Below are 21,439 nucleotides of genomic sequence, written 5' to 3'. Positions count from 1 at the left end.
GACTAACAAACCTGTTCAAAAATGCATTGCCAAAAGTATTAAGGTTCCAAAATGGTTTTTTCTTTTTGGATCCACCACAAAAGCATTTCCTGGAATCACCCCTTCCACATCGCCATTCATTACAGCAATGAAACAGTCAGTTGTTGGTTCAGGCCCAATTCTCATTCCAGGGAAGTCTTGTTCCAGAAGGTATCTGATGAAGGTGGTCTAGTTTCATTTATCTAGTATTCATTCATTTAAAATTCTCATGCATATGAAAAATACTTCCATAAATATTAATCAATTTCATAAATTTTTCTCAAAAATGTAAGTTTAATTGAACCTTGAAGGTTTCTTGTGCTGATCCTATCAGTCTACAGCAGAGCAGTCCACTCTCAGTTCCTTCTGTGCTTTAAAAGTTGGGTTGGTACCACTGTGTTTCAGAAACTGTGTATTTCTCCCATGTATGCACTATCTTGGATAAGAATATCCAAGTTGAGTGTTTTGAGATGTGTGGAAGGTTTTTAAGTTGATTTAAGTTTATACAAGATGGAGTTGTACACCTATTAGCAGCTATATTCTCTTTGAAGATTTGAAATTTAATGTGATAGTACATACATTTTTCATTTGATTTACCTGTACTGTATTTTATAGTATTGCTGTTTAATCTTAAAATATAGAATTCCTAAGTAAAATAATGCTACTTAAAAGACCAAGGAGATGACATAGCTTGTCAATTTAGTTAAAGGCTTGCACACAGAATACCAGTATGTGATGTACAGTTATATTTGTTTACTGAACAATGCTCATGCAACATGCGGCAAGCAACCCCATTCCCAATGAATTCTGGATGGCTGAATAAGTACTGTATGCTCATTTTGCTTTGCAGAAGGAAAAACGTGAGAAACTGTGGGATCCAGTTCATCGTGTTTGTTTGGCAGAAGCTTGCAAAAAACTTGATGAGTTTGACAGTGCTCATACAAATTTGTCACAAGTTAGTACTTTTTCAGACTGGATTTATAGTATAATCTCTGAACTATGAGTAATAATTAAATTAAAATTGTTAAATAAAAATTTATTGTTAAAATGAGCTTCTTAAATTAGAACCCTTATTGTCACTCATGAGAAATAATGCATTAGTATCTGATTTTAGTAAAATACTTAAAAGGAAAGTGACTGTTATCTTAGTAATAAATGACCGTGATCTTTATGCATTATTATTGTAGTTCATGCTATTTCATTCATTTGCAGTATACTTAAGCCATAAAGCTTGTTTTCACAATACCAATTGTTCTTTCATGCAACAGTACTATATTTGATATTGAATTGACTTTATTATGTCCTTCATATACATGAAGAGTAAAAATTTTTACATTACGTCTCTGTCAAATGTGTAATGAGCAATTTATAGTAATTTATAGTAAATAGTATGTACAACAGAAGAGTCAATATAACAAAGAACTACAAATGTATCAGCATGAATTAATCAGTCTGATGGCCTAGTGGAAGAAGCTGTCCTGGAGCCTGTTGGTCCTGGCTTTAATGCTGTGGTACCGTTTCCTGGATGGTAGTAGCTGGAACAGTTTGAGGTTGAGGTGACTCAGGTCCCCAATGATCCTTCGGGCCCTTTTTAACACCTGTCTCTGTAAAAGTCCTGAATAGTTTGAAGTTCCCATCTACAGATGCGCTGGGCTGTCCGCACCACTCTCTGCGGAGTCCTGCGATTGAGGGAAAGAGGAGTTCCCATACTAGGCAGTGATGTAGCCAGTCAGGACTAGTTTGTACTGTTATAGTGATCAGTGAGTGGTGTACGTGTGTAGTTATGCACTATATTGGAATGGCAAAGTATGCAGAGCAGGCATATCATGAATAGTTCTGCAATATTGACTTGGCAATGTTGCTTCGTAAATAGAGTTGAACATTCTAGCTAATGCCCTGTGTTAACCTTACACAAACGAACACAAGCTGAGCAGCAGCATGAGTTGTCTCCAGTCCGAACCTGCCCACTTCAGAAAGCAGTTGTGGACAAGTGTGGCTCTGCAGAATTATTTAGTCTTTCCCAACCAGAAGCCCTGGATGAAGCAAGAGATCCTCAATTTACTGAGGGCCAGATCAGTGGCGTTTATGACTGGCGACCAAGAATAATACAAGAGGTGCAAGTCTGACCTCTGGAAAGCTATCCCAAGTGTGAAGTGGCAATTCCAGACCAAACTGGGATCACTGATGGACAACTGTGGCAGGGCTTGAATGCTATCATTTCTTACAAATTTAAACCAAGCAACACATGACAAGGTTTCTCTCCCAGATGAGCTCAATGTCTCTTATGCTCGCTTTGACTTCATGAACTTCCACAGTCCCTAATGACCCTGTGATTTCAGTCTCTGAGGCCGACGTGAGAGCATCCTACAGGAGGGTGAACCCACAGATAGCATCTTGCACAGGTGGGGTGCTGATCAATTGGCTAGACTGTTCACTGATATCTTTTAACCCCTTGCTTTGGCAGTTTGAGTTGTCCACCTGCTTCAAGCAGGCTTCAGTTACACTGGTGTCCAAGAAGAAAGTTGTAATCTGCCTCAAAGACTATCGTCCAGTAGCACTTACATTTACTGTAATGGAGTGTTTTTAGAGGTTGGTGTTGAAACTTACCAATTCCTGCCTGAGGAGCAACTTGGATCCGCTCCAAATTGCTTACCATCAACAGCAGATGCCATTTCATTGGCTCTTCACTTAGTATTGGAATATCTAGAGAACAGAGACATCAGGATGCTCTTTATCAACTGCAGCTCCGCATTCGTCCCTTCAAAACTAGTCAGTAAGCTCCAAGACTTGGGACTCAATATGTCCTTGTGCAACTGGATCCTCTCTTTCCTCACTTGAAGACCGCAGTCAGTTTGGATTAGCAACATCTCTTCCACAGTCTCTGTTTGCACAGGTGCACCACAGGGCTATGTGCTTAGCCCCCTGCTCTACTCAATTCATACTTATTACTATGAGGCTAAGCACAGCTCCAATGCCATACTTAAGTTGCTGACAACACCACTGTCCTTGACCAAATTAAACGTGGTGGCGAATCAGCGTTTCGGAGGGAGGTTGAAAATCTGGCTGAATGGTGCCACAACAATAACCTCTCTCTCAATGTCAGTAAAACCAAAGAACTGATTATTGACTACAGGAGGAGGGAGGCTGAGGTCCATGAGCCAGTCCTCATTAGGGGATCAGATGTGGAGGGGGGCAATATCTTAAATTCCTTGGCATTATCATTTCTAAAGGATCTGTTCTTGGTCCAGCATGTAAGTGCAGTGCAAAGAAGGCATTGCAGTGCCTTGCTTAGAAGATTGTGGAGATTCAGCAAGTCATCTAAAACTTTGACAAACTTCTATAGAAGCGCAGTGGAGAGTATACTGCTGGTTACATCACCACCTGGTCTGGAAACATCAATGCCCTTGAATGGAAAAACCTACAAAAATTAGTGGATACTGCCCAGTCCATCACAGGTAAAGTCCTTCCCACCACTGAGCATGTCTATAAGGAGCACTATCGCAGGAAAACAGCATCCATCATCAGGGACCCTCTCACCATCCAGACCATGCTCTCTTTTCTCTGCTGTCATCAGGAAGAAGGTACAGGAGTCTCAGGTGTAGGATAGTGGTTGGTGGGACGCTATTACAGCTCAGGACATTCCGGAGTTTGGAGTTCAGTTCAGGTGCTATTCTGTAAGGAGTCTCTATATGTCCTCCCCATGAAACAGAGAGTTTCCTTCCACAGTCCAAAGACATGCCGGATAGGTTAATTGGTCATTGTAAATTGTCCCATAGTTAGGTTAAGGTTAATTGGGTTGGTAGGGGTTTGCTTGAGCGGCGTAGCTCGAAGGGCCTAGAAGGGCTGACTTCTCGCAGTATCACTAAATTTAAAATCAAAAGGACCCACACCACCAGGTTCAGAAATAGTTTTTACCCCTCAATCATTAGGCTCTGAACCAGGGGGGATAACTTCACTCAACTTCACTCACCCCCGTCACTGAACTGCTCCCATAACCTATGGACTAATTTCAAGGGCTCTTCATTGTATGTTCTTGATATTTATTTATTGCTTATTTTGTTTAATTTTGGTTTCTTTTGTTTTTGTATTTGCCCAGTTTGTTGTCTTTCATCTGCCTTCTGTGCAGTTTTTCATTGATTCTATGGTGTTTCTTTGTGATTACTGTGAATATCAGCAAGAAAATGAGTGAGTAGTTTTGGGTGACGTGTACTTCGATAACAAATTTTTCTTTGAAATTTGACTTGTGTTTACAAACATTATGACCCATTTAGAGGTTTGTTACTTTAGATTTTCTAGTGGCTGTTGTGACAATTCACTAGTGCTAGAGTTTCTGAAGTTCTTTCAGTTTGTTACAAGACCTTGTTTGCAATATGCTGTTGAACTAGATTTCAAGTTTTTCTATAAACTAATTGTTTTTCGTAGTGAGTAGATATTTTCCTTCAGAGTGTAGTGGAATGGGAAAATAGCAGGGACAACCAGAGCAGGGAAGCTGGGGGATTGGGATGTGAAAGTGATTATGTCTCAGTAAGGATATCCTCACTGAAATAACCAGATTTCTCAGGGCAGGCTAAGGACCACCAAGTATTTGACAAGATAACTGAGCCAGTCAAATGAATTATGTTACTTCCAAAGTCAAGTTGGTGAAATTACCTACTCACTGTTTAACATCTATTGACTGTTTGAGTGAGATCCAGTGTTGTATTCAGCATTAGGTGAATAAATCCAGCCCTTCTGAAGATTGCATTATTCACTGCATATATGTCTGCTGTATGACCACACACTACACATCATGTAGGTAATGTCTAGTTAATAATCATGTTACTACCCTCATGTTGAGATTGATGTACAATTTGGTTGCCATGATGAGCCTAAAAGAAGACACTGGATGAGAGTTGCCACTGAGAGCATGGTTCTGAACTGCTTGGAGCAATACTTTCATCTGTGAGAAACAAAAGTTACCGTGGCTTGTGTGTTTGTAACCAGTAAGTCAGGAATTTAATTATTTTGTCATTTATATCACTTGCTTAATAAAATCCAAGTTCATGTGAAGTGTTTTCTAAGCAGTTTAACTGCTCAATTACACTTGTAAGTGTTTGTGAACTGATGTCTGATGGAAACAGTGAGTGCAATAGCCCCATTGTCATTTTTTGTGAAGGCAGAAAAGATGGAGCGTGAAGAACTCAACACTCAAGTAGAGATGCTGAACTCTATGGAAAAGAAATACTGTGATCTGGGTCCTTCTTACGATTGCCTGGTATGGCATGATGGTGAGACGTGGAGGTAACTAATGAAGCGATTTGTAAAGCTTTTATAGATATGTGAAAAGAAAGAGATTGGTTAAGACAAATGTCGGTCCCTTACAGTCAGAAACAGGTGAATTGATCATGGGGAATAAGGACATGGCAGACCAATTGAATAACTACTTTGGTTCTGTCTTCACTAAGGAGGACATAAATAATCTTCCGAAAATAGTAGGGGACCGAGGGTCTAGTGAGATGGAGGAACTGAGGGAAATACATGTTAGTAGGGAAGTGGTGTTAGGTAAATTGAAGGGATTGAAGGCAGATAAATCCCCTGCGCCAGATGGTCTGCATCCCAGAGTGTTTAAGTAAGTTGTACAAGAAATAGTGGATGCATTAGTGATAATTTTTCAAAACTCTTTAGATTCTGGATTAGTTCCTGAGGATTGGAGGGTGGCTAATATAACCTCGCTTTTTAAAAAAGGAGGGAGAGAGAAAGCGGAGAATTATAGACCAGTAAGCCTGACATCGGTGGTGGGGAAAATGCGAGAGTGATAACAGCACATTTGGAAACCGGTGAAATCATCAGACGGAGTCAGCATGGATTTGTGAAAGGAAAATCATGTCTGACGAATCTCATAGAATTTTTTGAGGATGTAACTAGTAGAGTGGATAGGGGAGAACCAGTGGATGTGGTATATTTGGATTTTCAAAAGGCTTTTGACAAGGTCCCACACAGGAGATTAGTGTGCAAACTTAAAGCACATGGTATTGGGGGTAAGGTATTGATGTGGATAGAGAATTGGTTGGCAGACAGGAAGCAAAGAGTGGGAATAAACGGGACCTTTTCAGAATGGCAGGCAGTGACTAGTGGGGTACCACAAGGCTCAGTGCTGGGACCCCAGTTGTTTACAATATATATTAATAACTTGGATGAGGGAATTAAATGCAGCATCTCCAAGTTTGCGGATGACACGAAGCTGGGCGGCAGGGTTGGCTGTGAGGAGGATGCTAAGAGGATGCAGGGTGACTTGGATAGGTTAGGTGAGTGGGCAAATTCATGGCAGATGCAATTTAATGTGGATAAATGTGAGGTTATCCACTTTGGTGGCAAGAACAGGAAAATAGATTATTATCTGAATGGTGCCCGATTAGGAAAAGGGGAGATGCAACGAGACCTGGGTGTCATTATACACCAGTCATTGAAAGTGGGCATGCAGGTACAGCAGGCAGTGAAAAAGGCGAATGGTATGCTGGCATTCATAGCAAGAGGATTCGAGTACAGGAGCAGGGAGGTTCTACTGCAGTTGTACAAGGCCTTGGTGAGACCACACCTAGACTATTGTGTGCAGTTTTGGTCCCCTAATCTGAGGAAAGACATTCTTGCCATAGAGGGAGTACAAAGAAGGTTCACCAGATTGATTCCTGGGATGGCAGGACTTTCATATGATGAAAGACTGGATCGGCTAGGCTTATACTCTCTGGAATTTAGAAGATTGAGTGGGGATCTTATTGAAACGTATAAAATTCTAAAGGGATTGGACAGGCTAGATGTAGGAAGATTATTCCCGATGTTGGGGAAGTCCAGAACGAGGCGTCACAGTTTGAGGATAAAGGGGAAGCCTTTTAGGACCGAGATTAGGAAAAACTTCTTCACACAGAGAGAGTGGTGAATCTGTGGAATTCTCTGCCACAGGAAACAGTTGAGGCCAGTTGATTGGCTATAAGAGGGAGTTAGATATGGCCCTTATGGCTAAAGGGATCAGGGGGTATGGAGAGAAGGCAGGTACAGGGTTCTGAGTTGGATGATGAGCCATGATCATACTGAATGGCGGTGCAGGCTCGAAGGGCCGAATGTCTTACTCCTGCACCTATTTTCTATGTTTCTATGTTTCTAATTTAAAAGAATGCATGTATCAGAGATGTATATTATAGTTGTTTTAGACCTTTTCAATTGCTTTTAATTTTGTAGTTAGAATATGTTGATGTTTTAAATGTTTCCATGTGCACTGTAGTATCATGACAAAACAAAGCAATCAGTAGTTTAGATTTACTATTACTTTCAAATGTCCCTCCATGATTTATATTTTTATACAGAGCCTGTGTAGATACAAGTGACTGTGGGAATCTCAGTAGCTGCATTGTATTGAGAAACTACAATGAAGCTCAGGAATATGCATCATTTGGGTTATCTGAGATGCTGAACTACTCAGTCAATATTTATGATGAAGGAAATACTCTCTGTATTGTAACAAGTGGAGGTAAGACTTGATTTTGTGGGCATTTGCACATGTTCTGATTGGGCAAATGAAGGATTGAAGTAAGGAAAAAGAAACAAACTGGTTGTATGGAATTCTTAACTGTGAATTTTTGGCACTGTTGTATCAAACACTCATTCAACCAATAGAGAGAAACAATGGAGCTGTGATAAATCTGTCACTTGGTTTTGAAATTTTACTGCAACTTGAAAAGATCCTAAATTCTGATAAAACAGATTTAGCAGCTAATGGTTTTAAATAAATAAATGGATTTCTCAGTAATTTTGACATATTATTCGTACAGTCATGCCATTGCAGTGTGGAATTTGCTCATTTTCCTGACACGGTAAGCTCTATTACATAAATGCGATTCTATTAGGATTACTTATCAATTTTACATGGTAAAATCACGAGGGTCCTTTCCAGTGTGGTCGATGGTTATTTTCATATCATTCGTGACATACATTATCCTTCTGCTTTGCAATACTTCACATCCATTTGAATGAAATCTTCTCTGCTTTGTTCTGTCACTTAATATGTTTTATACAGCATATCTCAAAGGAGACTTAGTGTTGGATAAAACACAAGAGTCCCTCTGACTTTCAACATCATAGAAGAGGAGCACACTACGTTCTTGCTGCTCTACCTGTGCAATAACAAAGAAAGAGAGGGAGATACTAGATAGAAGCCTCATTCTAGTCTCTACCTCTTTTCACCAAAGACTTTTGAGCCAAGGCCTCAGTTCCCTACTCTAGTCCTGTCCACTCCCAACAATGGCTGCTCCACTTAAACCTAACTTGTTTTTATAGCCTTTGCCAATTTCCTCATTATCCAATTTACAATTGAATAGAAAGTCCTGATGGTCTCCACACTTTAGATCTCCCACTATCCACAGCAAGTAACGACTCCTACTCAAACCTGAACAGAAAATCCTGACCGGCTCCATTTTTTAAAATCTTTTGCATGAGGTGGGAAGTCAGAGAGATCTTTAGTGTCCCTGGTCAGTATACCTGCGAGAAGTGCATCTAGCTGCAGCTCCTTACAGACAGTGTTAGGGAACTGGAGCTGGATGGCCTACGGATCATTCAGGATAATGAGAGATTGATAGACAGGAGCTACAGGCAGCCAGACACATCCATATTGCAAGTAGAAGACAGGTAGTTAGATGATTGACAGGAGAGGGAAAGGGAGTAGGAAGATGGTGCAGACTACCCTGTGGTTGTTCCCCTCGATAACAAGTATACCTCTTTGGTTACTGTTGAGAGGATGGCTTACCAGGATAAAGCTGCAGCGACCAGGTCTGTAGCACTGAGTCTGTCTCTGTGGCTCAGCAGGAAAGTGGGTGAAGAGAAGAGCAATGGTGATAATGGATTCTATAGTAAGGGAACAGACAGGAGATTCTGTAGATGTGAAAGAGACTCCTGGATGTTACGGTTGCCTCCCAGGTGCCTTGTCAGGGATATCTCAGATCGGGTCCACAACATTCTGAAGGGGAAGGGTGAGCAGCCAGAAGTCGTGGTACATATTGGTATTAATGACGTAGCTAGGAAAAGTGGTGAGGTCCTGAGAAGTGAATAAAGGGAGCTAAGAAGGAAGCTAAAAGGCAGACCTCAATGGTAGTTATCTCTGGATTGTTGCTTGTTCCACATGCCAGTTTGGGGGTAGGGTAACGATAAAATGACACTGTAGATGAATGTGTTGCTGATGAATTTGTGCAGGGAGCAGGGTTTCAGATATGTAGGTTATTGGGATCTCTTCTGGGGAAAATATGACCTCTACAAAAGGGACAGGTTATACCTGAATTTGAGGAGAACCATTGTCCTTACATGCAGGTTTACCAGAGTTGTTGGGAAGAGTTTAAACTAGGCTGGTGGGGATCAGAACCAGTGTAATAGGTCAGATGTTGGAACAGTTGGTGGATGATCTGGGGCTTAGATGTTTCAGAAGGGAAAGGGAAGGAGGTAACTGAAGTTAGGGGACTTGCATTACTAATCAAGGACTAATCACAGTTGCAGAAAGTGAGGATATTGTGGAGGGATTGTTTACTGCATCATGGGTGGAAGTCAGAAACAAATGGGGAGCAATCACTCTTTTGAGAGTGTTCTGTAGGGCCATCCAGTAGCAACAGGGACTGAGGAGAGAGCCGTTAAAAGACTTTGGAAAGGTGCAAAATTAACAGGGTTGTTGTCATAGGTAACTTCAGCTTCCCTAAACCTTAGTGCAAGAAGGTTAGGTGGGGTAGAATTTGTTAGGTGTGTCCAGGAATGATATCTGACACTATATGGATAGGCTGACTGGAGGAGAGGCCAAGTTGGATCAAGTACTAGATAATGATCCTGTTTAGGAGAGAGATCTCTCAGTGTATGAGTATTTCAAAGGCAGTAACCCCACAACTGCTTTCAGGGTAGCCTTGAACAGGGATAGGAGTGGATGTTATAAGATATACTGAGTCTGCTCTGTCATTTGATTTGGCTGATTTATTAAACCTTTCAACTCCATTCTCCTGCTTTCCTGTAACCTTTGATACTTTTACTCATCAAGAACCTCTGCTTTAAATATAGCCAGTGACTTCATCTCCACAGCCGTCTGCAGCAATGAATTCCACAGATTCACCACCTGCTGGCTAAATGAAATTCCTCCTCATTTCCTCTCTAAAGTGATATCCTTGTCTTCTGAGGCTGTGACCTCTGGTTGGAGACTCACCAACCATTGGAAATATCCTTTCCATGTCCAAGCTATTGAGGTTTTCAGTATTTGATAATTTTCAATGACATTCCCCCTCATTCTTTTAAATTCTAGAGAGTATAGGCCTAGAGCAATCAAACATTCAGCATACGTTAACCCTTTTAGTCCCAGGATCATTCCCATAAAGCTTCTCTGGACCCTCTCCAATGCCAGTACATCCATTCTTAGATCAAAAACCCAGATCTGCTCACAATACTCCAAATCTGGTCTGAACCATGTCTTATAAAGCTTCAGCATTACATCTTTGCTTTTATATTCTAGTTCTCTTGAAATGAATGCTAATATTGCATTTACCTTCCTTAATAATGACTCAACCTGCAAGTTAACCTTTAGGTCCCTTTGCACCTTCAATTTCTGAATTTGCTTTCCATTTAGTAAATAGTTTATGCCTTTATTCCTTCTATCAGAGTGCATAACTGTACACTTCCCTACACTGTATTCCATCCATCACTTTTTCTCTGTCCAAGTCATTCTGCAGTTTCCTGCTTCCTCAACACTGCTTGTCCTCCCACCAATTTTTGTATCGTCTGCAAACATGGCCACAAAGCCATCAATTTTGTCATCCAGATCTTTGACATATAATGTGACAACAAGCAGTCCCAACACCCACCCATGTGGAAGACCCCTAGTCATCACCTGCCAACAAGAAAAAGCCCCCCTTCTCCCACTCTTACTCCTGCCAGTCAGCCAATCTTCTATCCATGCTAGCATCTCTCCTGTAATACCATGGGCTCTTACCTTGTTTCGCAGCCTCATGTGCTATACTATGTTAAATGCCTTCTGAAATGCAAGTAAACAGCATCCACTGATTCTCCTTTGTCTATCTTCCATGTTATTTATAGTCATAGTCATACTTTATTGATCCCGGGGGAAACTGGTTTTTGTTACAGTTGCACCATAAATAATAGTAATAGAACCATAAATAGTTAAATAGTAATACATAAATAATGCCAGTAAATTATGAAATAAGTCCAGGACCAGCCTATTGGCTCAGGGTGTCTGACCCTCCAAGGGAGGAGTTGTAAAGTTTGATGGCCACAGGCAGGAATGACTTCCTATGACGCTCTGTGCTGCATCTTGGTGGAATGAGTCTCTAGCTGAATGTACTTCTGTGCCCACCCAGTACAACATGTAGTGGATGGGAGACATTGACCAAGATGGCATGCAATATAGACAGCATCCTCTTTTCAGACACCACCGCAAGAGAGTCCAGTTCCATCCCTACAATGTCACTGGCCTTACGAATGAGTTTGTTGATTCTGTTGGTGTCTGCTACCCTCAGCCTGCTGCCCCAGCACACAACAGCAAGCATGATAGCACTGGCCACCACAGACTCGTAGAACGTCCTCAGCATCGTCCAGCGGATGTTAAAGGACCTCAGTCTCCTCAGGAAATAGAGACGGCTTTGACCCTTCTTGTAGACAGCCTCAGTGTTCTTTGACCAGTCCAGTTTATTGTCAGTTTGTATCCCAGGTATTTGTAATCCTCCACCATGTCCACACTGACCCCCTGGATGGAAACAAGGGTCACCGGTACCTTAGCTCTCCTCAGGTCTACCACCAGCTCCTTAGTCTTTTTCACATTAAGCTGCAGATAATTCTGCTCACACCAAGTGACAAAGTTTCCTACCGTATTTCCTCAAAGAGTTCCAACAGATTTGTCAAGCAACATTTCCCTTTTAGGAAACCATTCTGATTTTGGCCTTTTTTATCACATGCCTCCAAATACCCTGAAACCTCATCCTTAATCATGGACTCTGAACATCTTGCCAACTACTGAAGTCAGGCTAACTATGCTCTAATTTCCTATCTTTTTTCCTTCCAACCCTTCTTAAAAGAGTGGAATGACATTTTCAATTTCCCGGTCTGCTGGATTAATTTCAGAATCTAATGATTCTTGAAAGCTCACAGCTAATGCCTCCACAATCTTTTCAGCTAACTATTTCAGAATCCTGGTTGGGCAAACAATGATAAAGGATTCTGACAGTCAAGATTGATCCTTTGGTGAAGCATAGTTTGATTAGGGATAGTCAGCATGGCTTTTTGAGGGGTAGGCGTACCTCATGAACCTGATTAGTTTTTTTTCAAGGTAATGACAGAATGCATTGATAGTGGGAAAGCAGCAAATGTGTATATGGATTTTAGTAAGGCATTTGTTTGAGGTTCCCCATAGAAGACTTATCTAGAAAGTCATGAGGAATGGGATCCAGAGAAACTTGGCTACATGGAATTGGAATTGGCTTTCCCACAAAAAGCAGAGAATGGTTGTAGATGAAGCATATTCTGCCTGGAGGTCTGTAAGTAGTGTTCTACAAGGATCTGTTCTGGGATCCCTGCACTTTGTGATGTTTATAAATTATTTAGATGAGGAAGTGGAAGGGTGAATTAGTCAGTTCAAAGGTCCAATTTAATGTTAGAGAAATGTACACAATATACATCCTGAAATGCTTTTTCTTCACAAACATCCACGAAAACAGAGAAGTGCCCCAAAGAATGAGCGACAGTTAAACGGAAGAACCCCAAAGTCCTCCCCAGCTCCCCTCCCTCCCGCGTGTAAGTGGCAGCGAGCAACAATCCCCCCTCCCCCCCCACTGGCAAAAAAAAAGCATCAGCATCGGCGCTGCCACCGAGCACTCTGGCGTGAGCAGGGCAATAGCAAAGACACGGACTTGCAGTTACCCCAAAGACTTTGTGTTTCATCTGGCATACAACATACCACAGTTTCTCTCTCTCCCTAATAAGGGAGAAGGAGGTGTCTCCATTTTTCCAGCGAGTGGGGAGACATAACAAACAACTCACTGGTTTACAATGTTACAACTCTGTGACATATCTTTTTTTGAGCTCTGTGCCTGAAGGTCACAAAGATCCCGGGTCTTCAGGCCCACAGCAGTAGATTTTCCGACTCCTCAGGTGACACACAGGTCTCCTGCCATGACACCGACCCTCGATCCGCCCGAGCCCCGAGATCTGAGGCTTCCGAATCCGAGCTGGACTCTTAGGCCGAATCCTTGGCATGCCAAACAACGGCCAGTTCTGAAACCCCAAGATCGGGTTCCATTCCTACAAAGAACCGAAGTCAGCGTGTAACTCCAGGTCAGGGTCTTGATGCAAAGAACCCTGAAAAGGAAAAATAAAGATATTAAAGATGGAAATAAGAGTTGTTTCTGAAGATGCAAGCAAAGGAGTCACCATTTAGCACCACCTTAACTTTGCTTCGCCTCCCTTTTGCCAGTTTGGAGATAATGTGAAGGTTGGTGTGTTGATGTTATGGTTGTTGCAGATTACAGTGGGCCACTGAGAGAAGAGCTGGGCTAAGAAATGGCAGATGGAGTTCAAACCAGAAAAAAAAAGTTATAGAGTCAGCATAGAACAGTTCTTTTGACTCATCTAGTCCATGCCGAACTATTCATCTTGCCTAATCCCATTAACCTGCACTTGGACCATAGCCATCCACACCTCCATCCATGTACTTATCCAATTTTCTCCTAAGTGTAGAAATCACCACTTCCACTGGGAGCTTGTACCACACTCTCACCACCCTCTGGGTAAACAAGTTACCCCTCATGTCCTCTTTAAACATTTCACCTTTCAACCTTAACCCCTGACTTCTAGATCTAGTAGCACCCAACCTCAGTGAAAAAAGCCTGCTTGCATTTACCCCTTCTATACCCTTCATAATTTTGTATATCTCTATCAAATCTCCCCTCATTCTCCTACACTCTAATCCTAACCTATTCAACCTTTCCTAATAACTCAGGTCCTCCAGTCCTGACAAAACCTTGTAAATTTTCTCTACACTCTTTCAATGTTATTGATATCTTTCCTGTAGGTATGTGGGTGACTAAAGCTGCATACTTTATGCCAAATTAGGCCTCACGAATGTCTTGTATAGTTCCACATAACATCTTAACTCCTGTACTTTGATTAATGAAGGACCAGTGTGCCAAAAGCTCTCTTTACGAGCCTATTTGTCTGTAACACCACTGTCAAGGAATTATGAATCTATATTCCCAGATCCCTTATTCCTACTGCACTCCTCAATTCCCTAGTGCTCACTGTGCAAGTCCTACCCTGGTTTGTACTCCCAAAGTACAACACTTTGCACTTGTCTGCATTAAATTCCATCTGCCATTCTTCCAGCTGGTCCAGATCCTGTTGCAAACTTCGATAGCCTTTCTTGCTGTCTACTACACCCCTAATCTTGGTGTCAAATGCAAATTTGCTGATCCAGTTAACCACGTTATCATCCAGATCATTGATGTAGATTACAAGCAGCAATGAACCCAGTGCTGAACCCTGCAGCACACCACTAGTCACAGGCCTCCATTCAGAGAGGCAACCATCCACTACTGCTCTCTGACATCTCCAGTGTAATCCATTTTGCTACCTCATCCTGAATGCCAAGCAACTGAACCTTCTTAACCAACCTCCTATGCGGGACCTTATCAAACGTCTTGCTTAGGTCCATGTAGGCAACATCCGCTACCTTGCCTTCGTCAGCTTTCCTGTAACTCCCTCAAAACCCTATAATATTGGTTTGACATGACCTACCACACACAAAACCATGTTGACTATTCCTAATTGGTTCTAATGTATTCCAAATACTTGTATATCTGTTCCCTTGGATTACCTTCCAGTAACTTACCCACTACTTGCAGTATGTCAGGTTCTTCAGTCTGTAATTTCCTGACTTGTTCTTAGAGCCTTTCTTAAACCACGGAGCGATGTCAGATATCCTCTGGCACCTCACCTGTTGCTAAGGATTTTTAAATATTTCTGCTATAGAGCCTTTCTTAAACAACGGAACAATATCAGATATCCTCTGGCACCTCGTCCGTTGCTAATGATTTTTAAATATTTCTGCTAATGCCCCTGCAATTTCTGCACTAGCCTGCCACCTTTTCGGACCTTGGGGGTTTATGCACCCTAGTTTGCCTCGACAGCAAACACTTCCTCCTCTGTAATCTATGTCTGGTTCATGACTTCAGTGCTGTTTTGCCTCACTTCTGTAGACTTTGTCCATCTCCCAAGTAAATACAGATGCAAAAAAATCCATTTAAGATCTCCCCCATCTTTATTGACTCTGTGAATAGATGAGCACTGTGATGTTTAAGAGAACCAGTTTTGTCCCTTGCTATCTTTTTGTTCTTAACATACCTGTGGAAGCCCTTAGGATTTTCCTTCATCTTATCTTCTAGGGCAATTTCATGCCTTTTAGTCCTCCTGGTTTCCTTCTCAAGTGTTCTCTTGCATTTCTTATACTCATCAAGTGCCTCATAACCAGGACCTCAATATCTCTCAAAAACCAAGGCTCCATTAACATGTTATCTTTGCCTTCTATTCTGAAGGAACATGCAAACTCAGTAGTCTCAAAATCTCATTGTTGAAGGCCTCCCAATTACCAAGTACACCTTTGCCAGAAAAATAACCTGTCCCAGTACACACTTACCAGATCCTTTCTGATACCATCAAAATTGGCCCTTCTCAAATCTAGAACCTCATCTCGAGGACTAGACCTATCCTTCTCCATAATTACCTTGAAACTAACGGCATTATAATCACTAAATGCAAAGTGTTCTCTAACACACATTTCTGTCACCTGCCCTGTCTCATTCCCTTATAGGAGATCTAGTATGGCATTCGCCCTTGTTGGGACCTCTATGTAATGATTAAGGGAACTTTCCTGAACACTTCTGACAAACTCAATCCCATCCAGCCCTTTTACAGTATGGGAAATGTATGTGATACCCTTTGGAAGGTTGAGTTTGAAGGCAGTGTCCAGGGCTAATGGCAGGATTCTTAGCAGTGTGGAGGAGTGGAGATGATCTTGGGGTCCACGTCCATAGATTCCTCAAAGTTGCTGCAAAAGTTGATAGGGCAGTTAAGAATGCGCGTGGTATGTTGACCTTCATTAGTCAGGGGATTGAGTTCAAGAACTGAGGTAATGTTGCAGCTCTATAAAACTCTGGTTTGACCACACTTGTAGTATTGTGTTCAGTTTTGGTTGCCTTGTTATAGTAAGGATGTGAAGCTTTAGAGAGTGCAGTGGAGACTTGCCAGGATGCTGTATGGACTAAAGAGCATCATAAGGGACGTTTGAATGAGCTATGGCTTTTCTCTTTGGAGCAAAGGAGGATAAGAGGCAACTGGATCAAGGTGTATAAGATAAGTATGGATAGAGTGGACAGCCATTGCCTGTTTCCCATGGCGGCAATGGCTGATAATGTGAGGATATACTTTTAAGGTGACTGGAGGAAAGTGTAAGGGTGATGTCAGAGGTAGGTTTCTTTTGACAGAAGGAATAGTAAATGAACACTCTGCTGGGTGTGATCACAGAGATAGATGCATTAGGGGCATTTAAGAGACGCTTGGAGATGGTATGAAGGAAGAGTGGAGGGCTATGTGGGAGGGAAGGTTAATTTGATCTGCAGCAAGTTAAAAGGTCGGTTCAATGTCGTGGGCCAAAAGGCCTGTTCTGTGTTGTACTGTTCTATTTTCTATATTCTAGCAGCTGCTTCCAAATGCTTACTGAAATCTTATATATTGTGTGTGTTTGTTACCCCTCACAATTACCCTGCATTAAGATAACAGGGTGAAAGTATTGCCTCTTAAATATTCCATTTAGCTTGTGTAATTGATTCAGTGTACCATTGACAGACTGTGGCAGTGAAATCACAGCGGTAACAGCTATCAAAGATCTGCTGCATTTCTGTTGCTGGCATTCTTTCTCCACAGGGGCCCATGGGACACATGTAGCTAGCATAGCTGCAGGTTTCTTTCCGGATGATCCTGAACGGAATGGCATAGCACCTGGGGCTCAAATTCTTGCTGTGAAAATTGGTGACACAAGACTTAGCACCATGGAAACAGGCACAGGGTTGATCAGAGCTGTGAGTGTTTTGTTTGTGAATTAATTTTTGTATCAGCAGTAAAGTTATAATGTTTAACATTAATATTTACTTGAATTTTTCCATTGAATTTTCCCCTATTTTATGTCTGATCTCATATTTTGAAATAGAGGAGATAAAATTTTGATTTGCATATTTTTTAAATCTTTGATTATTGCATGAAGTTGAACATTCCATTTTTGTCAAATTAATGACCTTTCAAAAATCTAAGTTGAATAGCCCTATCTGAAAACTCAAGTTACATCACTGCAAGGAATTCCAATCTCAGCTGTTCTAATGCATAGAGAAATAATAAATAGAAAATTATCCAGTGTTATTTTAATGTGCCTCGAAACACCAGTCAGAAAAGTTGATCGTGTATTTCTTTATTTCTGAAACTTGAGATTTATTTCTAAAGCTCTTATCACCATTCAAACAGCTGAAATACTGGCCCTTCTGTCATGCTCAGTGTTCAGATATGAGGAGCACATTGGTTATTTTTGCTACAGTTTGATAGAGTACACAGCTTATGGTACTCAGATTCCAGCTGCAACTGACCTGAAATATGTCACTGAAACAGTACGCTGAAATTAAATAATAGAAACCATAGAGAGACGTGTCTTCTCTGAAAATCAGTATTATGCTAAAATATCAGTTTGCATACTCTGGAGTATTTTGGAATTTTTTAATTTTAACACCATTTGTTAAAATGATCAATAATACATTCTGTAGAAATTATGAGTTAATTTGATAGATTATTAGAACATTCATTTGGACTTTTTAATAAGTCTTTCAGTGGCAAGAATATGTTAGATTATTCTCGATCCTTTATGTGAACAAACACAGTAAATAAACCAGCTTTTATGTCTTTTTCACAATGACCAATTTCCATAAGACAAACTAAACTTCTGTTTATCACAGATGATTGAAGCAATAAAATATAAATGTGATCTTGTAAACTACAGCTATGGTGAAGCTACACATTGGCCTAATGCTGGGTGAGTACAACCGATGCTGTTTTTTTTTCAGAACTGTGTGTTCTACATCGATTGAAAGAATGACTTGTCAAGTTATTATTGAAACAAATTTGACAGACCAAATTTGAATAGCGGCAAGAGAAATTAAATTGCTATTAATATGATCCCATAAGATATTTTGTCATTTTTGTAAGATAGTCAGGCACCAATGGTGTACCTGGTAGGGCACATAAAACCCATGCCAATTAACTGGCTGGAGTGTTCAAAGATTTTTCAATCTCTCACTGCTGCATTCTGAGGTTTCCACATGCTTTAAAAGGGCATCAATTCAAAAGATGCTGAGATTGGAATTTTAAAAAAGTGTCTAGACTTCATTATACCCATGATTGAATCCATACTGGACTTTTTGTGGTGTGTAAGATGGATACAAACCTGATAGAAGGCAGTAATGTATTGAAAGACTGGAAGAGCAATATTACAAATGTTACGAGCCTTACAAAGAACTGGAAGGATAACAGTAATTCTCCTGCATCTGTACATACAGTTCATACACAAGAGCTTCTGAGGAGTTGCCTTTCTAGCAAAGTGACCATTAAAACTTCTGTCCAAATCCTGTACTGTCATTACAAACAGGCCTGAACCAGAATCAGGGCTCAGAACAGGTCCCAAGGCCAGCACTATTCTATATTCCACCTTGTACTCAATTTGGCCTGTTAACTGGTCAGCAGCACTGTATGTAGTTGATTGCTCTGTGGGCTTGGATTTGGGTTTGAACTTTGGACTTTTGGTCAAGCAACAACAGCACACGTCCATCAACCCCTTCTTGTAAGGATCGCCATTCGGCTCATACTATGTACACTTCAATAAAATGGAAAATATATTTCCCACTGTTAGAATGTACAATACAGTGATTTCTTTCAACATGTCAATGTAAAGAATCTGTCAGTTTACAAGCCAGAGAATTAAAATTGTTTTGGTGTCTAATTTTTGAAAATCAACCTGATTCTGATTCTGATCTGACCTGTACCCAATACATATACTTGGATTGTGTTGGGTTTGTATTGAGTACCCAGGCTCCATTTTGTATGCAGGCAGTCCCCAGGTTACGAATGAGATCCGTTCCTAAGTCTGTCTTTAAGTCAAATTTGTAGGTAAGTGGGAACAGGTACATACGGTTCTTATTTAGTTTCAGTTAGTCGAATGTTTGTCTTAGTATGTAGTATATATTTTACCTTTCTATGCAGAGCTTTTCTTTTTCTCGTCATAAATGGCCTTGTAACAGCTGAGGCCCTCGGTAACTGTACGGTAAACTTTGGTGAACCTCTCTGTATTAGGATCTTGCTCCTCTAACTTTGCCGTCCCTGCTTCAATGAGACGAAAGGCTTCTGCTAACTTTTTCCTCAAAAACTTTTGGTTCTGGAGTTTTTAGGTCCCAGTCTTCTCCCTCAAATGCTATCATCACTTTATCCTTTAAAATTGTTCGGATCGTTGACCAACTGTCTCCTAATGCTTTTCAATGACTGATAGAGTTTCACCTCTTTCCGATCGCTTTATTATTTCCACTTTATTTTCAATCGTGATCGTTTTCCTTTTCTTTGATGCATTACCAGCACTTGCATCGGATTTACACTTTGGAGGCATGGTTACAAGGGTAAATAAGAGAAAAATTTAAGCCAAATACAAAGCTACATACTTAGCACAGTGTTAACGGCAACATGATCCGACTTAAAATGGCGGACAGCATTCTCCTTCCTCGAGCCGATGAACAGCTGAAGCTGCACAATGTTTTCATGAGCATCACAAAGTAGTGCGTGTGTTCATTATTACGAACCATTGTGTTTAACTCAAATTTGTAATATAATAGGCTTTATGGCAGTCCGTTCGTAAGTACGAGTTGTTCATAAGTCGGTTGTTCGTAACCCTGGGACTGCCTGTACTTCATTGCATATGTCAGGAAGATTTTTTTTGTAATTAATTTTATTTCCACGTGGCATGCAATCCATTTTTTTTCATGCCTTGGGTCTTTATTCATGGATACTGAACTGCTAGAGCGCCTGATTTACATTTACCACACGTGTTTTGGCATACAGATAAATAATGGTCCTCTGTCCTCTCCTATCAGATTCCCCCCTTCTCCAGCCCTATATCTCTTTTGCCAATGAACTTCCCAGCTCTTTACTTTACCTCTCCCCCCCACCCCTTTTCCTGGTTTCACCTATCACCTTGTGTTTCTTCCTTCCCCCCTGTCTCCTATCTTTTAATTCTGACTCACCAACTTTTTTTCCTCCAGTCCTGATGAAGGGTCTCTTTTGCATAGATGCTGTTCGGCCTGCTGAGTTCCTCCAGTATTTTGTGTGGGTTGCTTGGATTTACAGCATTTGCAGATTTTCTCTTGTTGGAGATAAATAATGGTGTCTGCTACTTGTTTGGATGAATAATCATTCCTCCATTCTTGTTCAATTGGATTTACTGATCCAAATGATAGGTCAGATGAATCACAATAATTTGACCTACAAAAATGTTCGTGAGGGCTCTTCAAAATATGGGCATTTCAGGATGATGGATGAATATGTCTCATATATTTTGTTTGAAATTGAAAATAATGCATAATGTTGTCATAACCAGACTTGAAAGGTTTAATGAGAAAGGTACTAAATTATATAGTGTTGATTGATTGAGCTGGTGTAAAATTAGTTTGTATAGATTCAGGTGAATTCCATAACTTCATTAGATGACTGTAATATATGCAGTTACAAAAAAGTCTAATGTGATTTTTCAACATTTTTAGATGTATTTGTGAAGTAATTAATGAAGCGGTATTGAAACATAATGTGATCTACGTGTCAAGTGCAGGCAATAATGGACCGTGCCTTTCCACTGTAGGATGTCCAGGTGGAACTACTTCCAGTGTCATTGGTAGGAACTAGTTTTATTCAAGTCTCGTGAAACCATTTCTGTTTTACTGATGTTTTCCCCTTGAAGGTGTTGACAGTGGATTGAAGTGATCCAGTACATCTGTCAAGTCCCTGTTAGCATGTTTAATCTTAGATGATGGTTTTAAATCCATTGGATCACAATAAACTTCACTATGAAGCTATATCGTGTTATCAGCCACAGTACAGTTCCTTCAGTTACTTGTACCCTTGTTATACAGAGAAGTTGTAGAGGGTGTATGGAGTATGGGGGATGCCAGCGGTGGGCCATGTTATATCAAGATGTCAGAGATATTGGTATAATTGTAGTACAGTGGAGTCTTTCTAGCTGAAATCAGCTCACCTTATTCATTCTGAATAGACAAGTGGTCAAACTTTGACT

General features: G+C 40.8%; 1 protein-coding gene across 5 annotated transcripts in view; it reads left to right on the top strand.

Annotated features, from left to right (window-relative positions):
* Positions 1–21,439, top strand: part of tpp2 (tripeptidyl peptidase 2) — a 125,145-nt gene that overhangs the window by 15,353 nt on the left and 88,353 nt on the right. For all 5 annotated transcript variants that reach the window (XR_011886596.1, XR_011886597.1, XM_072263477.1 and 2 more), the window contains exons 4-9: positions 869–973; positions 5,174–5,298; positions 7,356–7,519; positions 16,996–17,150; positions 18,069–18,145; positions 20,913–21,040. Coding sequence is in view for 3 of the 5 variants with exons in the window: in XM_072263477.1 (XP_072119578.1) it covers positions 869–973; positions 5,174–5,298; positions 7,356–7,519; positions 16,996–17,150; positions 18,069–18,145; positions 20,913–21,040 (754 nt within the window). In the remaining 2 variants the exon portion in view is untranslated. The remainder of the gene's footprint in view (positions 1–868; positions 974–5,173; positions 5,299–7,355; positions 7,520–16,995; positions 17,151–18,068; positions 18,146–20,912; positions 21,041–21,439) is intronic.

This window comes from Mobula birostris, chromosome 7, assembly GCF_030028105.1.
Source record: "Mobula birostris isolate sMobBir1 chromosome 7, sMobBir1.hap1, whole genome shotgun sequence".
Taxonomy (NCBI): domain Eukaryota; kingdom Metazoa; phylum Chordata; class Chondrichthyes; order Myliobatiformes; family Myliobatidae; genus Mobula; species Mobula birostris.
This window is presented reverse-complemented; position numbering and strand designations above follow the sequence as displayed.